This window comes from Balaenoptera acutorostrata, chromosome 12, assembly GCF_949987535.1.
Source record: "Balaenoptera acutorostrata chromosome 12, mBalAcu1.1, whole genome shotgun sequence".
In the NCBI taxonomy this organism is placed as follows: domain Eukaryota; kingdom Metazoa; phylum Chordata; class Mammalia; order Artiodactyla; family Balaenopteridae; genus Balaenoptera; species Balaenoptera acutorostrata.
Window position 1 is genome coordinate 69,370,453 of NC_080075.1, and position 21,743 is coordinate 69,392,195.

At 54.4% G+C, this 21,743-nt stretch overlaps 1 protein-coding gene across 2 annotated transcripts in view; it reads left to right on the forward strand.

Annotated features, from left to right (window-relative positions):
* GALNT14 (polypeptide N-acetylgalactosaminyltransferase 14) overlaps positions 1 to 21,743 on the forward strand; it is a 224,394-nt gene that overhangs the window by 198,940 nt on the left and 3,711 nt on the right. For both annotated transcript variants that reach the window (XM_057558278.1, XM_007191374.2), the window contains exons 10-13: positions 6,019 to 6,145; positions 8,288 to 8,380; positions 12,562 to 12,645; positions 13,132 to 13,276. In XM_057558278.1, the coding sequence (XP_057414261.1) occupies positions 6,019 to 6,145; positions 8,288 to 8,380; positions 12,562 to 12,645; positions 13,132 to 13,276 (449 nt within the window). The remainder of the gene's footprint in view (positions 1 to 6,018; positions 6,146 to 8,287; positions 8,381 to 12,561; positions 12,646 to 13,131; positions 13,277 to 21,743) is intronic.

Genomic DNA, 21,743 nt, shown 5'->3' on the forward strand with positions numbered 1-21,743 from the left:
GATTGTCCCGGATGGTGTGAAGCATAATTTTGCTCATAGGTTCAAGGTTATCCTTTGTGGCCCAATAAGATTGCCTCTACTCAAGTCCGTGTACTCATTAGAAAATAATAACAGAGCTTTCTAGCCCAGGTGGCCCTGAGAATATAAAGAGTCTTGAAGGGAAAGGTCCCTGTCACCGCATTTATCTGTGTGGACTGAGTGGCTGTCTCTTACTGTTCACCGCTCTCCACTCCAGTCCCTTTGTCCTCACTGGATTTCAACTCGGCCAGAGGGAGAGTGGATAATGCTGTGTAGACAATATGTGTCTGTATACAGTCCATGAGGTGCCGTTTAAAACAGGCCCACTGGGCTTCCCTGGTGGCGCAGTGGTTGAGAGTCTGCCTGCCAATGCAGGGGACACGGGTTCGAGCCCTGGTCTGGGAAGATCCCACTGTGCGCCACAACTACTGAGCCTGCGCGTCTGGAGCCTGTGCTCCGCAACAAGAGAGGCCACGATAGTGAGAGGCCCACGCACCGCGATGAAGAGCGGCCCCCACTTGCCGCAACTAGAGAAAGCCCTCGCACAGAAACGAAGACCCAACACAGCCAAAAATAAATAAATTAAGTAAAAATTAAAAAAATTAAAAAAAAAAACAGGCCCACTGCCTTCAGGGGAGCCCGTGTCTAATGCTCCCTTTGCCTTTGTCTAGAAACCAGGCTATCAGAGGAGATTCCAACTTGACCTATATGGACAAGGAGTGGCATAGGAATAGCTGTGCTTCGGTTCCTGGGGAGGAAGCTGTCCCCTTTCCCCTGAATTCCTGTCCCCCATCACGGCTCGTCAGGTAGACGCTGGCTCTGGTTAAGGGTTGGGGTCTTAAGAGCGCTGGTAAAACTATGGATGAGTTGGTGAGGAGACAGAAGGAAAGAGCTGAGAACAGAGGCTGGGGGAGGGCGGTTTATTCCCAAATATTAATCTGAAGTTTAAAGAAAAGAAGAAGGCAACAGCGCCCCCAGTGAGGATGGAATAATTACACATCTCCCTGCCTGGAATTCAGAGCAGATTTGGGGCTGCGTGACATTCATCACCAGGGAGATTATGCGGGTGCTGACTCAGTGAGAGCTCCCCACAAACTCCCTACATCATCTTTTTGCTCCTTCACTTAAGAAAGTGATGACTTTGCAGGAACTGCCGACATGGCAAGTGGAGGGTCTGGGCTATACCTGGAAGGCCCACTGCTTTACACCTCGGTCTACGGCCCCACTGCTTGGACCTCGGGATCACAAGCCTTTCCCAGAGGCTTCAGCACAAATCTGTGAATCACCGGACCTGGCTTGCAGTCCTGGGAGGATACACATTGTTATCCTGACGTCAGTGGTGTAGTTAAGGGTAGGACAACGATATGTCCTAGGTTTTGAATACTCCACACTGTGGCACCTGGAAGTCATTACACTGATCTGAACACTCCAAGCTTCATCACCCAGATGGCCTTGACTCTGGCCGAGGCACAGCAAGCCACGTGTCTCAGGTCGTCTTGGTTACGACAGTCTGGACTCCAGAGCAGAGAAGCTCTTACTGCATCTCAGGCTGCGGCCTCTGTGGGCAGCATCAGCTGGCCGGAAGCAGAGCTGAGACAGGCAGGTGTCAGGACTGGAGGAAGGAGTGGATGAGGTAGCTGGTTATACATTGGCCTCTGGTTCGGCTGTGAGTGCCCTGCAGTCAGGATCTTCGTGTCCACAGCCGCATTGGCTGATGGTGTGTGTTCACACTGGGGGAGGTGGGGTCAGGGCAAGGGCAGGAGTTTTGGAGCTGGGGAGGTGGGCTTCAGATGCCAGCTACCTGCTGTCAGTTGTCCTATCAGGACTGCTTCTGCATCGTAAAATAACATCCACAACCATGTGTGGGGTTGTTAGGATGACTAATAAGTTACTGCCTGAGGGAGGACCAAACAAAGCCCAGCCCAGGAATAAATGAAACAGTCCTTTCCTCCCATGCAGATCTGAGATACTCTGATGGTTTTTTTTTTTTTTTTTACTTATTTATTTTTTTATTTATTTATTTTTTTTAAAGGATTTTCTTATTTATTTATTTATTTATTTATTTATTTTTGGCTGTGTTGGGTCTTCGGTTCGTGCGAGGGCTTTCTCCAGTTGCGGCAAGCGGGGGCCACTCTTCATCGCGGTGCGGGGACCGCTCTTCATCGCGGTGCGCGGGCCTTTCTCCATCGCGGCCCCTCCCGTCGCGGGGCACAGGCTCCAGACGCGCAGGCTCAGCAATTGTGGCTCACGGGCCCAGCTGCTCCGCGGCATGTGGGATCTTCCCAGACCAGGGCTCGAACCCGTGTCCCCTGCATTAGCAGGCAGATTCTCAACCACTGCGCCACCAGGGAAGCCCCTTTACTTATTTATTGATGGCTGTGTTGGGTCCTCGTTTCTGTGTGAGGGCTTTCTCTAGTTGTGGCAAGCGGGGGCCACTCTTCATCGCGGTGCGTGGGCCTCTCACCACCGCGGCCTCTCTTGTTGCGGAGCACAGGCTCCAGACGCGCAGGCTCAGTAACTGTGGCTTACGGGCCCAGCTGCTCTGCAGCATGTGGGATCTTCCCAGACCAGGGCTCGAACCCGTGTCTCCTGCATTGGCAGGCAGACTCTCAACCACTGCGCCACCAGGGAAGCCCTCTGATGTTTTAAAGAAGCACAGACACAGGAAAACGAGGAGGAAGGATGGTTTTAGAGGCGGAGGAGAGGAGGCAGCCTGCAGAGGGCTATTAGAGGATGCTGATGGGGTAGAAGACATACCGCATCTGAGGACATCCAGTGCACCTCGACAGAGCGTCAGGCAGCCCCGGAGGTCAGTGCTGGAGCCCGGAGTAGAGCTGGGCTGGTGGAATAGGGCTGAGTCCTCAGCATCAAGTGAATGTTGGGGTCAGATGAGGAAGCAGTGTCAGCAAGGCACTCAGAGACAGAGCCTTGGGGTGGAGAATGCCAGAAGCCCAAAAGGAAGGTGGAGAGGGGAACGGTACTTTCTGAGGTGGGGTCTGTGCATGATGGTGGCAGAGGAGGGGGGCCAATAGATTCAGAGAGAAGCAGAATGCTGGGTGAAGGAAGCACAGGGAGAGGAACAGGTTTCAGGGGCGGGGAGGGTGGGTGGGACTGAGGCACAGGTTGGAGGGATTTGCTTTGCAAATGAGGAGGGACGTATGTCTCATTTGAATACATGTAAGGAAGAGACCATAGCTGAAATGTATGCATATTTTTGGAAGAAAGCTGGCACAGAATTGGTAGGTTATATCCAGTAAGCAAGGCCTCCATCTCTGGTTTTGAGGGATGAGAGGGTTTTCCTTTTTGGGAACTGGAAACCCTGTTTTGCGATCCTGGAGAGGAGCTGATTGGAGCCCAGTAGACCTTAGCCCTGGAGGCTCAATTCACGCGTGTTCCATCACAATTCCCTGCACCGAGCCCTCCAACCCTTCGTGCATCACTGCAAGATGGAGAGCCGTATGCTGTCCATCAGCTAAGCTCACTCATCATCCCCCGCAAACACCAGGCCGGTGCCCCCGATTCCAACCGGGCAAACGCCAGGGCGCCGCGTATCGTGGATTTCTATGGAGAGTCAAAATCTCAGGTGTTAAGTATCACAGATTTCAACTGCCTCCTGTGGCAGAAGCAAGAAGCTGTAAATCATCTAGGAAGTTGGAAGTGGGCACAGGTGGGCGATGCCATTGGTGTCCACGTCTTAAAGAGACGGTCTGCAGAGGAATGTCTTGTAACTGTTACTGAGTTTTCCAGCACACGTAAGAGTTTTCACAGTTATTCTTGAAATTCCATTTCATTTGATGTCAGCGGCAATCCTGTGGAGTACTTTTATGATCTTCATTTTACGTGTGAGGAAACCCGGCCTCAGCGAGGTCAAGCAGGTTTCCCAGGGACACGGCTAGTGGGTTACTGCAGACTTGGGGCCACTGACCCCAAAGCCGAGCTCTTCCCGTCTCTCCCTGACCCTGTGTTCTTGCCATCATTTGACAGCAATCTTGAGACGTCCTTTCTTCATCCTGGTGTCCACGTTGCCCCCACCCTGAGGGAAATCCGAGCTTGCTGGAAATGAGCTGTAGCCTGTCTGGGAGGGTACCTGGGCAGGGGGCGACAGGTGTCAAGGCAGCCTGGCCTGCAACTTTTCCAGGGACACAGGGCAGGAGGCAGGAGGGGACAGGTAAAGGGTGACTGAGGACAGGCGAGTATGAGAGCAGGTGAGGCTCAGGATGAAGAATTTGTGTCCAAGCACTTGCTTGGAGAGTTGGAAAGAAGGGAGAAGGAGAGCAGGACATGGGAGGGACAGAGGATAAAGGAGAGGACCCCGTGGTGACGAAACCCAGGGAAGTGGGGCCCAAGGTGCTGGAGGGTGCGGGGCACGTCGTACATGGTGGGACAGCACTGGAATACCCGCATCCTCATTTCCTGCTCGTGGACACCCGGGCCGCTTCCAGGGGCAGTTGCCCACGGGCACGGGATTTTCCTGAGCCATCCTCTTGCTTGAGCCTGACTGCAGAAGCATGGGCCAGGCAAGCATTTCAGGTGGGAAGCCAGTGGGGTGCAGCGAGGAGGCTGCCCTGGGTGCAGTCAGTAAGGGGAGGCACCATCTGTAGAGGAGTTAAAAGCGATAATAAAACCCCCTCACAGTGTTCAGCAATTCCAAACCAGGGCAGTGATGAGAGATACTCCCCCACCACCGCTGAATTCCGCTGCCTCCTTCTGGGGTAGAACCACTGCTCCAAGCCTGCAGGAAGCAGCCCCGAGGGAGAAATGCACCCGCCAGCCTAGTCCCAGCGCCTCTGCTAACTCCACCCCGCCCACCTCCCGGAGGTCCCTGCAGCAGCACAACGGGGAAAAATGGGTTTGTGTGCAAATCCCCACCCAGGGGAGCACCTCCAACAAGAGCTTCGAGGCTTCCAGCACTTTCTATGGCTGCTCCCAGCTCTCGACTACGGCTCAGACTTCCTCCTCCGGGCTAAGATTGAGGGGCCCTTGCAGCGGGTAGAATTGCCGTCTCAGTATTGGGAGGCTCTGGCCTGGACACCTTGTCCAGGTGCCTCCTGGGAACTGGTCCTCTCTGTCGCCTCCAGGCCATGTGGCTTGCTGGCCTGTCAGAGCGGCAAACACACTTACTCCATGACAGCCCCTTCTTTTTTTAAAAAAAAAAAATCCCATGTAATTCTTTTTTTTTTTTTTTTTTTATTTTTATTTTGGCTGTGTTGGGTCTTCGTTTCTGTGCGAGGGCTTTCTCCAGTTGCGGCAAGCGGGGGCCACTCTTCATCGCGGTGCGTGGGCCTCTCACTATCGCGGCCTCTCCCGTTGCAGAGCACAGGTTCCAGACGCGCAGGCTCAGTAGTTGTGGCTCACGAGCCTAGTTGCTCCGCGGCATGTGGGATCTTCCCAGACCAGGGCTCGAACCCGTGTCCCCTGCATTGGCAGGCAGATTCTCAACCACTGCGCCACCAGGGAAGCCCCCTGACAGCCCCTTCTATCTGGACCTTGACCATCAGAAAATTCTCCCATAGTCTCTAATGGAAATTCTTTCTCCTGGGTCCTGGCTCTAACCCTCTGGGATCATATGAGCTCGTCTAATCCATCTTCCACGTGCTCAAAAGCAGCTCTCTCGTAGCCCCCAGGCTTCTCTTTCCAGGCTAAAGCCTCACAGCAGTGGCCCCCGCCATGCAGGCCCCTGAGTGTGATCCAGAGGCCTCCATGAGGGCGGGGAACAGGGCGTGATTGTTGTGTGCTCCTCCCTGCCGGCCACTGTTTCCCTATTAACTCAAACCACCCTCCCAGGTGCGAGTTGTTACCACCCTTGTTGTGGGCCGGGAGAGCGAGGTTGCCGGGCTAGTGGAGCACGCTGGTAACCGCCGCGCCCGCGGCTGGATGCAGCCGGCCCTCCCCGCTCCCAGGAACCTGGGACTCCCTGGCGCCTGGAGTCTCAACGCTGCCATCCTGTGTCCCCTCCGCCCAGGAGGCAGAGCAGCGATGGGGGGCCTGGCTGTCTTGCAGAAATCTCCTTCAGGGTGTGGATGTGCGGGGGCAGCCTCGAGATCGTCCCCTGCAGCCGAGTGGGCCACGTCTTCCGGAAGAAGCACCCGTATGTCTTCCCAGATGGAAATGCCAACACGTATATAAAGTAAGTGTGCGCTGCAGTGGCCGAGGGCTTTTCTGGCGATGGGTTGCTGCCGCCCTGGGTTCTCTGGTAGGTCGCCTGAGTGTTCTGGATGCACAGGGGCTGCGGGTCCTGCTCGCTGGGCCGCTGCCTGAGCAGGAGAGGTCAGGCCTGCCCGTCCAGCTTCAGGCTGGAAGCCCCAAGGCTGTTCTCCACTGTTGGCTTCCCCCACATGTAGCCTTGGGGGCTTCAAGTCTCTGGGCGGCTCCATCCTGCAGGGCTCAGGGCCCTGGGTATTTTGGGTTGTTTGGGGTGGGGGAAGGGTGACCGTTTTGCCCCTGAGTTCTGGAAGATCCGCTGCTCCCACCTTCAGGCTGGGTCACCAGGGGAAAGGCCCTTGGGAAGATTCGGGAATGGGGAGGCATGAGTGGATACAACCCACCTGACTGCTCCAGGGCCTCGAGGGTGCACAGAAGCTGCCAGGCTGGCGTAGGCCCTGCGGCCCTGGGCTCCTTTCCTGGGACTTGTCACCTCCTGCCTGGGGACAGGACGAAGATCCCGGGGTCTCAGTGACCCAGCGGTGCCCACTTGCCTATTCCTGCTCCCTCCTTCCATACTCCCTTCTGCTTTCCGTGACTATTTTCTTCAACCTTTCTCCTTTTCTTTAAAAATAATTCTTTACACCTCTTTCTCCTTTTGTTCTTCTGGTCCTCCAGCTTCGCCTCCCCTTGTCTCTTGTCACTTGACAGCTCACTCCCCATTTATTCCCACTGTGCCCTTTTTTTCTCTCATTTGGTCCATTTGGGAGAAGGAGGAGACAAGCGCCTCCTTTGGTGTTTTGCTTCCCCTGCGGTGGTGTTCTCCTCGTCTGGGTTCTCCCGTCCTCGGTTTCTCACACTATGGACAGCTGTGGGTGTGGACAGGTGTGGAGGCGCCATGGGCTTGAACAGGGAGAAAGTTGACCCCATGCTGGGCAGGGCGGGGCAGTGAGAACCCGGTCAGCAGGGACAGGAACAAAGGCGGGGCTGCCTGGGCTCTGGGCTTTTACAGGGAAAGGTGATCTGGGGGCACCTGGCACAGGAAAGCGGTGGGGCCGCGATGGGGAAAGGGGCCAGCCTGGGAATGAGGGGGCAGAGCCTTGGGCTCCAGAACGTTCCTTGTGTTTGAGACTGGGCCTTGGCCAGCGGGCATTCTGTGTGCCCCCAGCGGGTCATTGGAGGGGAGGGAAATGTGGGGCAGTGTCTCCTCGGCAGCTTCCGGTTTGCCGGTGGTTAGGCCGGTGAAGGGAGGCGGCAAGGCTCTGTTAGCTGCCTTCCGAGCACCAACAGCTGGGCTGCGTGTGCGTAACTCCTTCCAGGTTCACGGGCTTGAAGGGCGTGGCACACAGAGCCAGAAACCTGGAGGGACATGGCCTTTCCGGTGAGACCCCGAGTCCACGCACTCGGGCCTTGGCAGGTGCTGCCCCGGCCCTGCTCCTGGCTTCTGATGGTTTTCCCACATCCTCTCTTCCTGGTGCCCCTGCCTGCTGGACAGCTGGGTACTGGCATCCTCCGTGTCTGTCTCTGTCTCTTTTTCTGTGACCTTGGATGTCAAACTCAGAGCGAATAGCTGATGTTTTAAAAACTTCAGAGTCCTGGCAAACGTTTGACCGAGATGGCGTGATTGCTTAATTCTTTACACCTGCACCAAGCTAATCACGTGGCCTGTGGGAAACCCGTGCGTGACGGGCTCTCCCCTTGGAGAGCTGGGCCCCGGGCCGCAGGGGAGAGTTCTGGAACAGGAGCCCGCGGACGGCCAGAGGTGAGACGGTCAGCACTTGCTCCTCTTGTACCGGCACCACAGGGCTGCACCAGATTCTCCTGGCTCTTTTCTCCCTGATTTTTTTCTTTTTTGAGGGCGACAGAAGTTCAGTTTCTGGTGTAATTTCTCTGGCCTGCGCCTTTTGGGAAAAGAGTATGTAGTGACTACTAAAATCGTGTGTCTTGGGGTAGAGGTCCCTTTGGAGATTGGTGGTAGTGGCTGGGCTCAGCACTGTGGGGAGAGTAATGTTACTGGACCATGGTGGGCCCCACGGGGGTGACGCTGCCAGCTTGCCGCTTGTGTATATTTTACCTGGACATGTCCCAGGTCCTCTCTGACTCTCCCCGACACCCCCTGTCTCCCCAGGAACACCAAGCGGACAGCTGAAGTGTGGATGGATGAATACAAGCAGTACTATTATGCTTCCCGGCCGTTCGCCCTGGAGAGACCCTTTGGAAAGTAAGTGTCCCTCCTGGTTTATTTGTGCAAAGAGCCCCAGCTCACAGGCCCGAGGAGAGCGGGTCCCAACAGGCCTGTGTGCTCAGCTGGTCTCCCGAGCCCCCAAGCCCCTCCAGGGCCCAGGCTGGGGCTCTTCTCCCTTCATGTGCCTTCTTGCTCCTGCCCAGTTCCGGCTGCAGGGCCTTGGACAGCTCTTGTGGGATGACCCCCGGGCAACCTGGGCCATTTACTCAGTGGGCAGAGCTGTGCCTTGTGCAGTGGACTGGTGTTTCCAGCTTTTTATAGGAAGGTGGGGTGCTGGGCTAAGCAGCCCTGGTCCCTCCAGGTCGGAGTTCCTTCCTCCTCGTCCTCAGCTGCCCAAGCCTAAATCTTCTGCCTTCCTAGGAGGAGCGGTACCATGCAGATCTCTTCTAGAGCCAGGCTCCAGCTTCATGGGGGTCGAAGAGGACAGAGAGAGAAATTAAGGGCCAGATACCATTACATGAGATATCCCATTAGTCCTCTGCAAACTGAGAAATGGGTATAATTACCCCTGTTTTACAGATGAGGAGACTGAGTCTTCTACAGGTTCAGGTACTTGCCCTGGGTCACACCATTACAGGAGGAGGAGAAGGCTCAAATCACACCTGTCATATTCCAAAACTCTGTGATGTTGCATTCCCCAACCCAGGGGAATCATTCATCTTTTGCGGGGGGCAGCCGGTGGCTTTTGTCATCTAATGTCCCTCAGTCATTCTAAGGCTGTTGACAGATGGGATTTTTGCAGCCTACTCTCCATAGGTCGAGCCCATCATTGCCCGGGAGGATTAAATCAGAGGCTGCTAAAGTGATTTGTATTTCTGAAACCATAAACCCACACTGTTCTCCACGTCTCCTACTCAGAGCCTCCCACGGCGTTTATTGAGTCCTCAGCCAACTTCCGGTCTATTGGCCATGTGGGTCCACCCCTCCTTTCTTCACTGCTCTCCCCTCTCCAACTTGGGTTCCACCTTCTTGCTTAAAGAGAATGCTTAAAAGATGTTGTCCTCAGATCTCTTGCTCTGTTGGGCATCTATCAACCCTCCTTGGTGAAGTTCTCTTAGCCCTGGATGAACCCGGCTTTGTACCTTTTCCTCCCCTGTTCATAGGCTGCTGAACAGTTCTGGGACTGTCAGCTGGTGCTGCTACCACTCCGTGGCCATCAGGCTCAGGGGGGCCCTTGGTGGACCTCTTGATCCTGCCACCTTGCCTGGCCAGCGTTCTCCCTCAATCTCCATTTGTACCTTTTCCACTCTCCCCAGCTGCTGAGTCCACCCCACTCCTTTCACTCACAGAAGATGACACCTCTGTTTTGTAGATGAAATAGCACCAAGTTCCCAAGACAGACGAACCTGCATCTGCACCATCCTTCTGTCTCTTTCGTCTTGAAGGATAAGGTGTACCTCCTGTTCTCCGGACACACTCTTCCCCCCTGCATTCATTCATAAATCATCATTTACCGAGGTCCCACTGCCTGGATTCATCTCCTCCTGCCTGTCGGCTTCTCGCACTTTAATGTGCACACAGATCTCCCGGGGATCTTGTGAAAGTGTGGATTTTGGTTCGGTAGGTCTGCAGCTCTGTAAGCCCCAGGTGGTGCCGTGCCGCTGGTCTGCGGACCTCAACTCAAGGAGCGAGGTTTCAGGGTGATGGTTGCCAAACTGTCTGTACAGCGCAGTCACCTGGGGAGCTTCAAAAACTCTGCTGCCTCTACTGCACCCCCAGAGAGTGGATTTCCTCTGGGCTGTGGCCTGGGCTGTAGAATTTGTAAAAAGAACCACACCCCCCACCATCAAGTGATTCTAATGCGCAGACAGTGTGGGAGCTCCTGTTCTAGAGGACTTTGCCCTCTGTGTGCCTTCACTCTCCCTGATCACCCATCTCTCTTCTCTATTGCATGGTCCCCATTGGCATTTAAATTTATTCAGTATCTTACATCGTTTTTAAAAACAGAAAAGGAAGAGAAGGAAAGAAAACAGACTGTAAGAACTCTCCCTCAGTCCAGCTTTGCTCATCACCTACACCCGGTCTTCTGCTCCCTCAGAGCCAAGCTTCATGAAAGAGCTGCCTGCATCGCTGTCTGCGGTTCTCCCTCCCCCTTCTCCTGACTGTGACCTGAGGCCGTGCCCCCACCCCCTGCGATCACTCCCACCTGGCCAACCCATGACTCCCTGGGACCCCTTACCTTTCTCTATGTTACCCCATTGGTATGAGACTTCTCCCACCCAGCCCGCTTCAGGCGCACTTCTGATCTCGGTTTCCAGAACTGCAGTCTTGGCTCTTGTCCTGCGGTGCACGCTGCACCCTCTCAGTCCCCTCTGCAGGCTCAGGCTCCTCTCCCCACCCTTATATGTTGGCGTTCCCTGAGGATCTGTCATAAGCCCTCTTACTCCACATTTTCCCTGGCATCAACCACCACTGTGCTGCCGATACTCACGTTTCCATCTCTGTCTTGCACCTTTCCTCTGAGCTCCATCCCTTATGTCCGAGTAGCAACTGGACATCTCTGCCCAGATGCCTCCCAGGCTCCTCCAACTCGACAAGTCCTAGCTGAACTCCTCCTCTTCGCTCCTAAACTTGCTCCTTACCCCATATTCCCCGTCTCAGTGAACGCTCTTCCTTGCATCCTGTTGCCAAACCAGAAATCTGAGTGTCAACCTTGACTTTTCCCTCCCCCTCTCCTCCCACACCTAGACGATCACCAAGTCCCAGAGATCCTGCCTCACTCATGCACTGAACATCTGGGTTCTAGCAAATACTGAACATTTAGCCCTTTTCAAACAATGTCATTCCTGCCCTCATGTTGCTTGGAGTCTGGTGAGGAATGGTGGTTAGTGCTGTTTAAGAAGTTCCAGTGCCGTGAGGGCGCCCGGTCCAGTCCTTGGGGTGGAAGGAGGCAAGGCTGGAGAGAGCAGGGCCAGTTCTGTGTGGTCACGCAGGAGAGACAAGGTGTACATGGAACTCGGGTGGGTGCTGGTGGTGCAGTGGAGAGAATTAAACCTGGCCCTTCTCTCCGTTCCCACCCCCACTTCCCTGCCAGCAATCATGAGCAGCGCCTGGGTTGCCTGGGTTTCTTCCGCTGCCTCCTAACTGCTCTCCCAGCTTTGCACATCAGACGCATTCACCATCAGTAAGATGCTCTTAAAGGGCTAACACCGCCACCTCGTTCTCTGCTTAGAACCCATCCATGGCATCCCATTGCCCTGAAAATGAAGTCCAAGCTCCTCCACAGTATTTCACAGGACCTTTTATGGTCTGCACCTTCATCTCTCCTCCCACCCACCTCCCCTCTCCCATCCCCCCACATACATCCGTTCACACACACATATTCTAACCTGCACCGCTGTTCCTGTCAACAGACCCCTTCCCTCTCCACGTGCACTAATCTCTCTTTGCTATTCCCCTGGCACTACCAGGGGACCCCACCTCACTCACTTTCTGGTTTGTCTGGACAACGTCCACTTTCCTTCCAGATACTAGCTTCCACATTACCACTCGACCACCACTGGCCCGACAGGCATGGGACCACCTCTGAGGTGCTCCCACCCCACATCCACATCGGGCTGTGACCACCTGGTTCGTTACCTGTCTCTCTCTTGCTCGAAAGTTCACCATCACGTCCCACGTTGGGCACAATGCCTGGCGCATACTAGGTACTCAGGAAATATGTGATGAACAAATACATGACCAAAGCCCAGAACCAGCTAACGAAGAGGATTCTTTGAGGGTGGGCTGGTTGAGGCAGGGCGTCGGGGGGATGGCAGTTCAACAGCAGAATCCAAAGAGAGATTTGTAAGTAGACCCAGAGCCCCGGCGGTGAATTATTAACAACACGCCGAATGTTCTCATAGCCTTGTTTTTAATGAAAAGTAAAAACACCCCCAAATTCTGTTTTCAAGTAAAGCACAAATCTTTGGTGTCATTACCACTCCACTGTGAGATATTGCTAAGTGTTTCCATAGCTCTGTCTGGAGCTCTCAAAATCTCTCCCAGTTATTTTCTCTAGCACCCTCCAGGGAGACGTGGGTGCAGAGCATGGGCACGGGTTGTGCTGTACGCCTCCCAGCCTGCAGGGCTGGTACCTTCTGGGTCCATGTTGCTGGTACCCGTCTCTGACACAGCTGTATTTTGTCTCTGTGTCTGCCCTCCCCCTTCGCCCCCAGCATTGAGAGCAGATTGAACCTGAGGAAGAACCTGCAGTGCCGGAGCTTCAAGTGGTACCTGGAGAACGTCTATCCAGAACTCAGGTATCCGCCCTGTGGTTTGAGCCTTTGCTAGCTGCAGGGAGAGACCCTCTGCTGACTCAGTCTGGAGAAGGGACCACCTGTGGCCATCTGGATGAGGGTTTTTAAGTATATGGAGGTCTGAGAAGGCCAGTTGGCTCTGCTTATCCCTGAAACCAGAAAGAGAATTCTATTCATCAGTAGCATGAGGAATTGAGGTCAGCTGTAGCAGTATTTCTCAACTGCTGGGGTTTGAACTCCAGGGTGTGACCTCAGGGCATGGACTCACTGATTCCATTCCAGGCTCCAGTCTCCTGGGTTGTTCCCTGCTGCCTTGCTCCTAGTGGCACCTCCCCCATCCCCAGGCCCCGAGCAGTGCAAGTCATTGTAACACAGCCGGGGCGAAATGCCCCTGCCATTCTCCAAACACTGCCTGACCTCTCCAACTGCTGGTGTTACTACTAATCCAAAGAGTAGTGGATTCTCATCCCTCCCGTGGCTTTCCTCTAGAGTACCCAAGGAGTCCTCCATCCAGAAGGGCAGCATCCGACAGAGGCAGAAGTGCCTCGAGTCTCAAAAGCAGAAAGACCAAGAGATCTCCAACCTCAAGTTAAGCCCCTGTGTCAAGATTGAAGACAAGGAAGCAAAGTCCCAGGTAAAGTAACTGGCTGGGGATACTTGGACATGTGAATGGACTTGGCCTCTATTTCCTGCTTTTACGGGAATCAGGTGTCTAGTTATACCCGGAGCTCAACAGCAGAGCGAGAGAAGCACGATCCCCCTCACTCTGGGACTGGGTTCGCTCCGCTTGGTTTCCAAATGCACAGACCTTCTCTGAAAGACGCCTCACCAGGCAACTTAGCGCCTATAGGAATTAACCATTAAATTAGCAGGCATTTAATGAGGATGTCACTGGTGTCCAAGCTGCTGGCAGTAAATGTGGGCTGGATCAGGCAGGGTGGACAGCACAGCTACCTCGAAAATATGAGATGCAGACAGAAAAGCATCCTGCTGGGTGACACTGTCTCCAGGTGAAACGCCTGCTCTGTGAGTCTCCCCGCTGATTTAACCCTGACTTCCAGACAGTCACGACAGATGTGGTACAGCCTTCCCCACCATCCACCGCCCCCCATCTCTGGGCAGGGCCGTCGATCATCCCCTTTCTGCCCTCAGCAGGCCTGTGACTCCACCTCTGCTGTCTCCTGCTTCCCCCGGGTCTGGAGGGACCATCGTCGCCCCTTCTCAGAGAGGTTTCCTTGTGCCTTAGCTGTTTCATCAACGCTGTGGGTCAGTGCACTCCCCTCTGAGGATAGAGCTCTTTTCAAAAGTCACTGACAAATTCACAGCCTGTCTCAACCTCTGTAACACTTGGCCTGCTGGATGCGTGAAAGCACATCCATCTTATAACTTCCCTCCTGGCTCTGGAGACACTGCATGATCCTGACTGTCCTGCATTCCTGTTCTTTCCACCCCTTTTTTCTTTTTTTTTTTTGGCTGGCTCCTCTCCCCACTCTCATACCCTTATGGTGAGTAATCACCCAAGTTCTCAATTCACTGTTCTTTTCTCTGTAACTGGTTCCTTGGAGACTTTATCCATGCTTCCAGCTTTGGCAACCTCCTCTGTTTTCTTGATTCACCAATTCTGTATCTTGATCCATCCATGAATTCATTCATTTATTCATTCATTCACTCAACGAACATCTATGTTCTCTGCTGACTGTGGAGATGCACAGGTGAAAGGCTAGGTTGCAGGCCCCCATGGCCCCTCGAGGGATCTAACGCAAAAAGAAGCAAGTCAGCAGCCATTTTGATATAATCTCTGTCCTGGAGAGAGTTTGGTCCACGGTGCTATAGAAGTGCAGAGAGATGATATCCAACTTCTACACAAGGATTGGGGAAGTCTTCCCAGAGGACCTGAAGATGAGCTGTATCCTGAGAGATGAGTAGAAATAGGCCAGGTCACGAAGGGAAGAAAGGGCAGGTGGGCAAATCCAGCATGTACCAAGGCCCGGGGCTGGGAGCCAGGATGCCTTTGAAAGGCTGCAGGGAGATTGTGGTCAGAGGGGTAGAACGGTGAGGGAGCAGCAAAGGTAAGACTGGAGAGGAGGGAAGAGGCACGTCATGGCCTCTTTTCCCAGCTGAGGAGACTGACTTTTATCCTCGGGGGTAGGAGGCTGTGAGCGCCCAGGAGATGGCTCCAGGGTGGCGGGTTTACACTTAGACATCCCTGCCGGACTCTCCCTCTCAAACACGGGGTGATCTAATGAGTCCACAGCCACAACAAACGCCTCTGAAACTCAAGCCAACAGATGGCCCCAAGCACCTGTCAGGCTCCCCGGCCATCTCACCATCCCACTAATTCTCTCCAGATGGTTGTAGTTCTGTCCATCTTCCGTGGCTCCTCTTTCTCCCACATCCCCCGTTCCTGCAAATCCCATCCCTTCTCCCCTCGGAATAGCTGCTCTTGGCCCCAACGTTCACCTCTTCATGCCAGATCAGCGGCCCTCCGCCTCGGCACTATTGACATTTGGGGCTGGATCACTCTTTGTGGCAGGGACCATCCTGTGTCCTGTAGGCTGTCCAGCAGCATCCCTGGTCTCTGCCCACCGGATGCCAGGAGCGCCCCATACATACTAGTCATGCCAGTCAAAGCTGTCTCCAGGCTTTACCAAATGCCCCCGGGGGACAAAACCACCTTGCTTGGGAACCACTGTGTTAGATTATGGCCACAGCCTCCAGTAACATGTGATCACCAAACCATTGTTCCCCATCTCCATACAGCCTTCAATGGCTCCCCATTGTCTACCACAAAAACCCACACTCTCAGCCTGACATTTGAGGCATTGCACCACCAGCCTCCAGCTTGCTGAGAGTTTTTCCAAAAATAATCTCTGCTCCAGCAAGACACGGAAGGGGGCTGCCTGAGTCAGGCAGGAAAAGGGGAAGGAAATAGAGGTGTCAGTTTTGCTTTAGGTGTGGCAGCCTGGTTGAGAATGATACCACTTGTTAGTGGCATTTTGTAGAATGTGTGAGTGGATAATGCACATCCCTCTCTTCTGAGTCTATGTGTGGGCCCTGCTCATGGGGGATCGCAAACAGCCAAAATGTTACCATCCCCCTTTCCCTGAGACAGAAGTTTGCCTCATCTGTTTCTAGCAAAGTAGGGTTTTTTCTGGTACTTAATGTCTTTGGCTGCATAAGGAAGGTGGCGGGGGGAGCCATGGGATCTCTGGATCTCAGGGAGGGGCCACCCAATAGCCTGGCCCAGGGAGAAGCTGCCAGGCCTTTATTTGACTAGAGGAGAACGGCACCTATTCTGGCTGACGTTCCAGCGGAGTGAGAAAGGGGAGAGAAAAAAGCTGTCACTGTGGGAAACTAAGGTTTAGCACAGTAACAGCGTTCAAGTGAGCAAAGAGTTCTTTTGTAGAAAATCGTGCCAAGCTGTCACTCTTCTCTGCTTTGGAGAGAACAGTTGGGTGTGTGTGGCAGCAGAGCGAATTCAGGACATGGGAAGAACACAGGAGACAGGACGATGTTCAGTTCCCTTCAACAGATGGCACCCACCGAGTGTGCACGGTGCCCTGGGCACCAGGCTGCATGCTGCGGTGCCGGGTGGTATTACGCCGGGTTAGACACAGACCGCTCCTAGCGGGACCCGCGGCCGACATCAGGCCTGGGATGCCTGTCCAAGTATTCTGAAGGCGTTGAACCCACTGATAGAAATCCGCAAAGCAATTTCAGCTAGACTCGTCCCCCCAAGTGTGTGGGCGTGTGCATGTGTTTCTGGGTGTGTGCACGTGTGTGCGTGGAGTATATACCCTTGCAGGACTGACTGACACTACCTTTCTCATGCTTTCGGTGTCTGCCCCTCCTTCCTACATAAACTACCCGTCCTGTCGTCCTGCTTCCCAGCGCCTCCTGCTAATGTGATAACCCTCCTTTGCCTCCTCTCCCCTCTTGCGTCTCTCAGCTTGTTCTGCCTCTTGGCCTGTCCAGAGAAGTTGCATCTGCCCCTCAGACCCCTTCATGTGACTTGTTCACCTTCTCTCCTGCCCCTACCTCTCTGTCTCTGAGAGGCCATATCAAGCCGATTAAGGAGGTGTTACTATTATCCTCGTTTTGCAGATGATGAACCTGAGACCTGGAGAGATTATCCAAGGTCATACACTAGTAAGCGAGGAAGGCAGGATTTGGAAACCTGGCTCCACAGCTCTGCTCGAGCTACTGCTGCCGCTGGGGTCATGGCTCGTTCCGGGCCCTTTGATTCAGTTGAATCTCGGGAGACCCCTCCTCCAGGTCGTAAATATTAAAACGCTAGATCAGCTCCTCCTCGACAGGAGATAGCTGGCAGCAGCTTCCCCCTCTTGGCCAGTTCCCAGTGGCAGCCCCTGTGAGAAGGGAAACCAAGCTCACACCCCATGTCGGGGGCCGGGGAGGGGGCAGACCAGAGAGTAGGCCCCTCCCCTGACACTGATGGGAACTGGGCAAGAGTATGAACGGAGGCCCACCTGCCGCGGACACCACACCAGACCAGGGGACACGTGTGGCGCTGGCTTCCAGCCTGGGCTGCCCCCGTTTACTTCCCACCCCACCTCTGTCCCCCACTGTGAACTCCCAGCCTGCATCTCCCTGCTTGGTCACTCCCCTCTAAAGGGTCCCCCTAGGGCCTGGGTGTGTGGCCCAGGGACACAGTCCATCCTGTGGAACAGACCCACGGGAGAGAGATCCATGCAAGTCCTGAAATCAGGCTCAGGTTATCTGGGTGGTGGATTCCGGGGTCTTCAACGTGTGGGGTGAAAGAGCAGCAGAGGATGGGGCTCGAGGGCCCTGAGCTCTGCTTCCAGCTGGCCACTGAGTCTCCAGGTGGCGTGTCCCCGTGCACGTGGCTGTCCTCATTGTTGAAAGGAGACCATCCGACCGTGGCTGTCCTCTGGCTCCAGTGCTGGCTCACGACCGTGCTCCACCCCAGCCCCCTCCATCCCTCACCCTCCCTTGCTTCCCTTTCTTGGCTGGTTTGTCAACCTTGGGAACAAAATATCTAACCTGAGTGTGTATTCAGGATGGCAGCAACCTGATGCCTTGGGTAGAAAGAGAAATACATCATCAGTTTGTAAATGTGTGAAGCCCCAGGAGCCTTCTGGGTAGTAAGTTTCCTCTCAATTTTATTGGATTCCCTAGAAAAATATTTGTGAAAGATAGAAAGAAGACAGATGCACCAATCTCACTGTATCCCAATTTAAAGAAAGGGGGAAAACATAAATGAAAGACTTTTTAGTGTGTCCTCCCACCTGGATCCCCAGCAGTTCAGGCTACTGGCTTGTGAAGGATGCATGCAGGCTGCTAGATAGCCTGGGTGGGTGAGATGAATATCAAAGCTCTTCCCCCAAACCTGGACTCACATTGGCACCTCTCGGTGAGTCTGCCAGTGGGACAGGTTGCCAGCAGTCACCTTCCCTGCCTGATACCACCCTTCCTCCCCGGCTTTCTCAGCACACCCTTGGGAATGGCCCCATCATTACTGCCTCTGCAGCGTCTGTCCTGGGAGGCAAAGCAAAGGCAGTTTTCCAAAGGAGGATCTCCAGGGCTGTCTCTCCTCCTGCTGGCATCCTCCAGCATCACAGCCAACAGGCGGAGAGTAACTGAGCCCTTGCTCCATGGTCAGCGCCTTTCTGGACACGTATATGTATTACCCTCCGAGTTCGGGGCTGCTGTTATCTTCATTTCACAGCTGAGGGGACCGAGGTGCAGAGTTAAGTAACTCACCCAAGTTTATGGGGTTAAAAAAACAAGCGAGCCAGGGTCTTAGCCCCGGCAGTCACTCCAGAGTCCAACAGCCTGGCCCAACACCATATGTACTGGGTGAATTCTTACAACTTGGGAGGAAAGGACACGATGGGCTAGAAACAAAGGTCCCCAAAGTGAGTCTAGTCCCAGTTGAAGGAGAGGAGCATCTCAGAGCCGCCCCTGGTCAGAGGGCCCCCACCAGGGCACGGCTGAGCTCTGTCCCTGCGGGTGATGAAGGCCCCCCGCACAGCCAGTCAATGCGTCTGGGGGATCCCGCGGCCACACAGGTGCATCAAGAGGTCGGCTGAACTAAAGGTTCGCTTGAACCCACTTGTTCATTCCCAGCATCTTGTCTGAAGCAGGCTTCAGGGCGTGTTCGATGGACGAGGGCAATGCCCAGTGTGGCCTACGAGGTTTGAGGCCAGCCCGTGGCCCTGGACGTGCTTGGCTCAGATCCCGTCTCATCAGGGAGGTCCCGCATTCACAGTCAACCCCAGGGTCTGCCCCTGGCATTGCCCAGAGCAGCCACTGACCTCAGTCCGCCTTCCATCCAATCGTACCTACCTCCCAGGGTGGCTGTCAGGGTCACGTAGACAATGGAAGGTGAACAATCTAGAACAGAAGCGTCCCTCGGCACCGAGTTATTTCGGCCGTCTAACCACAGCACAGCCAGAAGGGCTGCCTCCCATTCACTGTTTCTTCTCCGTTGTTTACTCTTCCGCACACGGGAGAATTTTTGAACAGGGGACTCACTACCAGCAGAAAATGATGTGTGCTTCTGCCTTAAGGAAAACACAGCCCCCTAACGTCTGTCCACATGGCAATGTTTCTCTGTCCTCGCCCAACCACTCCTCCTTCCCACGTGTTGGAAAAAGATGGTTCACGGAGACTCTCCTCCAGGGGCTGGGCAACGGGCTGAGTGCTCGACGTGCATCTGCCTGTTTCATCTTCACGATAACCCCCATTTCACAGATGGAGGAAGCGAGGCTTAGAGGAGTTGACCAAGGCTACCCAGGTCATATGCTAGTAGCGCCAGAGCAGGGTTCAGACACGGGCCTGCCGCCTCCAGATACCAAGCTCTTAAGACTAGGCCAGGTAATGAGAATTTATTGCATAGCACAGGGAACTCTACTCAGTGCTCTGTGGTGACCTAAATGGGAAGGAAACCCAAAAAAGAGGGGATATGTGTATACAGATGGCTGATTCACTTTGCTGTACAGCAGAGACTAACACAACATTGTAAAGCAACTGTATCCAACAAAAACTAAAAAAAAAAAAAAAAAAAAAGGCTAGGCTAGGGTTTCTCAACCTCAGCACAGTTGGCATTAGTACCAGGTAATTCTTCGTTGCAGGGACTGTCCGTGCATTGTAGAATGTTTAGCAACATCCCTGACCACACCCACCAGGTGCCAGTGACAGCCCCGACCTAGTCATAACAAAAAATGCCTCCAGACACCGCCAGCTGTCCCCTGCGTAGGTGGCTAGGGGCAAAAGCGCCCCAGCTGAGAAGCAGTGCCCTTGCCTACTAGCGGTGGCTCTGGACCATTCTAAGATCAGCCCCTGGGCTTGGGCCCCCACTTAGCTTCATGCCTGCTCCCTTCAGAACTTTACTCCTTCAGGTATCTCCTCTGAAGAAAATCTTTCCTCTCTGCTTCTCCAGCCAGTACAGGACAGTAAGCCCCAGGCTGGCTGCCGTGGCCAGGTGAGCATTTACTAGCGAGAAGTCTCCTCCCCCAGTGACGGGCCACTCCCGTCTCCCGCCCACACTGGCAGCTCCAGAGACTTCCTCTGAGCACAGAAGGTCTTCAGGCTGTCCGGCCTGGACCATCCCCTCCCCATCATCAGTTCCCCTCTTCCAGGGCAGCGGCAAAGAGGCTGGAGGGCCAGGAATGGACTGCCTCCTCCTCAGCCCCTTACCAGCCCTGTCCCAGAGGGGCGAGGCATCCCACACCGCCTCCAGGATGGCCTCTGGGTTAGCTTCCATGGATATGGCCGTGTCTGTGTGCATTGGGTTGAAAGCTGTGACTTTGCCAGTCCCCGAAATGGAGCCGTCAGTGCTCACCGATCGAGGCCAGGCCAGCCTGAGCAACCAGTGCTGCCTTCTTGAATTCATTTCTGACTCTGAGATTCATTTAATAAACCCATTCATCACCAACCATTCTGCAAAGCCTGACAGGCCGCAGAATAGGAATCGGAAAACCTCTCCTTGCTTCCTGCCCCGCCTGCTCCCGTGCTCTGCTTCCCCCTCAACTCTCTCCTCTTGCATATGTGACCACAGAGCTGCGTTCCTCTGGGGAATTGCGAGGCTGAATTATTTCGATGCCAGTAAAGCACCAGCTAATGGAAAGTCCACAGAGTATGAGGGCTTCAATACCTGTCTGTGCCTGTGCACGTTCTCCCCCGGGGCGTCTCGAGGTGGTTTCCTCAGAGCCCCCGGGGTACCATATACATTCCTTCCCGAAAGGCATTTGTGGATGGGGTGTCTCAGAGTTAAAAGGACCACCACTCCCCACCCTACCCCATGCCATCCTCAGCACTTCTGGTTTGTGAAGCCCCTAGGGTATTCAAAAAGAAATGCCAAAATGGGCTACCAGAAATTGTGGTATATTTTAAGTTTTTATATTTAATCAGTTAATGCTTTTAACGTAAAAAACACAAAGCCCAGTGTATTGTAGTGATCATAAGATAATTACAGGGTTTATTTTTAAAATGCTAATTCATGGTTCACTGCAAGCTGTGTGGCCGGGTAGTTGGACGGAGCGATGAGCCTCTTCTTCTTTCCACGTCCGTGACTGTGTGTTTATCCTCATTTCCAGACAATGCAGAAGTCTAACACTGAGGCCAGTGGTACGGTGGGCCTGGGCAAATGGCCCCCTGGCAGCGCTGCCCTTGAACCTGGGCCCTGCTCTCCCCCCGCACCACCGGCCAAGGAATTCTCAGGGCTCACGCCTAGGACCTGTGTCTACCTTCTACATTACACTCCCCAAATGCGTAGGACCCCAGAACCCACCACCCTAATGACCTGAGCCTGATTTCAGGACTTGCATGGATCTCTCTCCCCTGGGTCCGTTCCAGAGGATGGACTGTGTCCCAGGTCCACACACCCAGGCCCTAGGGGGACCCTTTAGAGGGGAGTGACCAAGCAGGGAGATGCAGGCTGGGAGTTCACAGTGGGGGACAGAGGTGGGGTGGGAAGTAAAGGGGGGTAGCCCATGCTGGAAGCCAGCGCCACACGTGTCCCCTGGTTTGGTGTGGCGTCCGCGGCGGGTGGGCCTCCGTTCATACTCTTGCCCAGTTCCCATCAGGGTCAGGGGAGGGGCCTACTCTCTGGTCTGCCC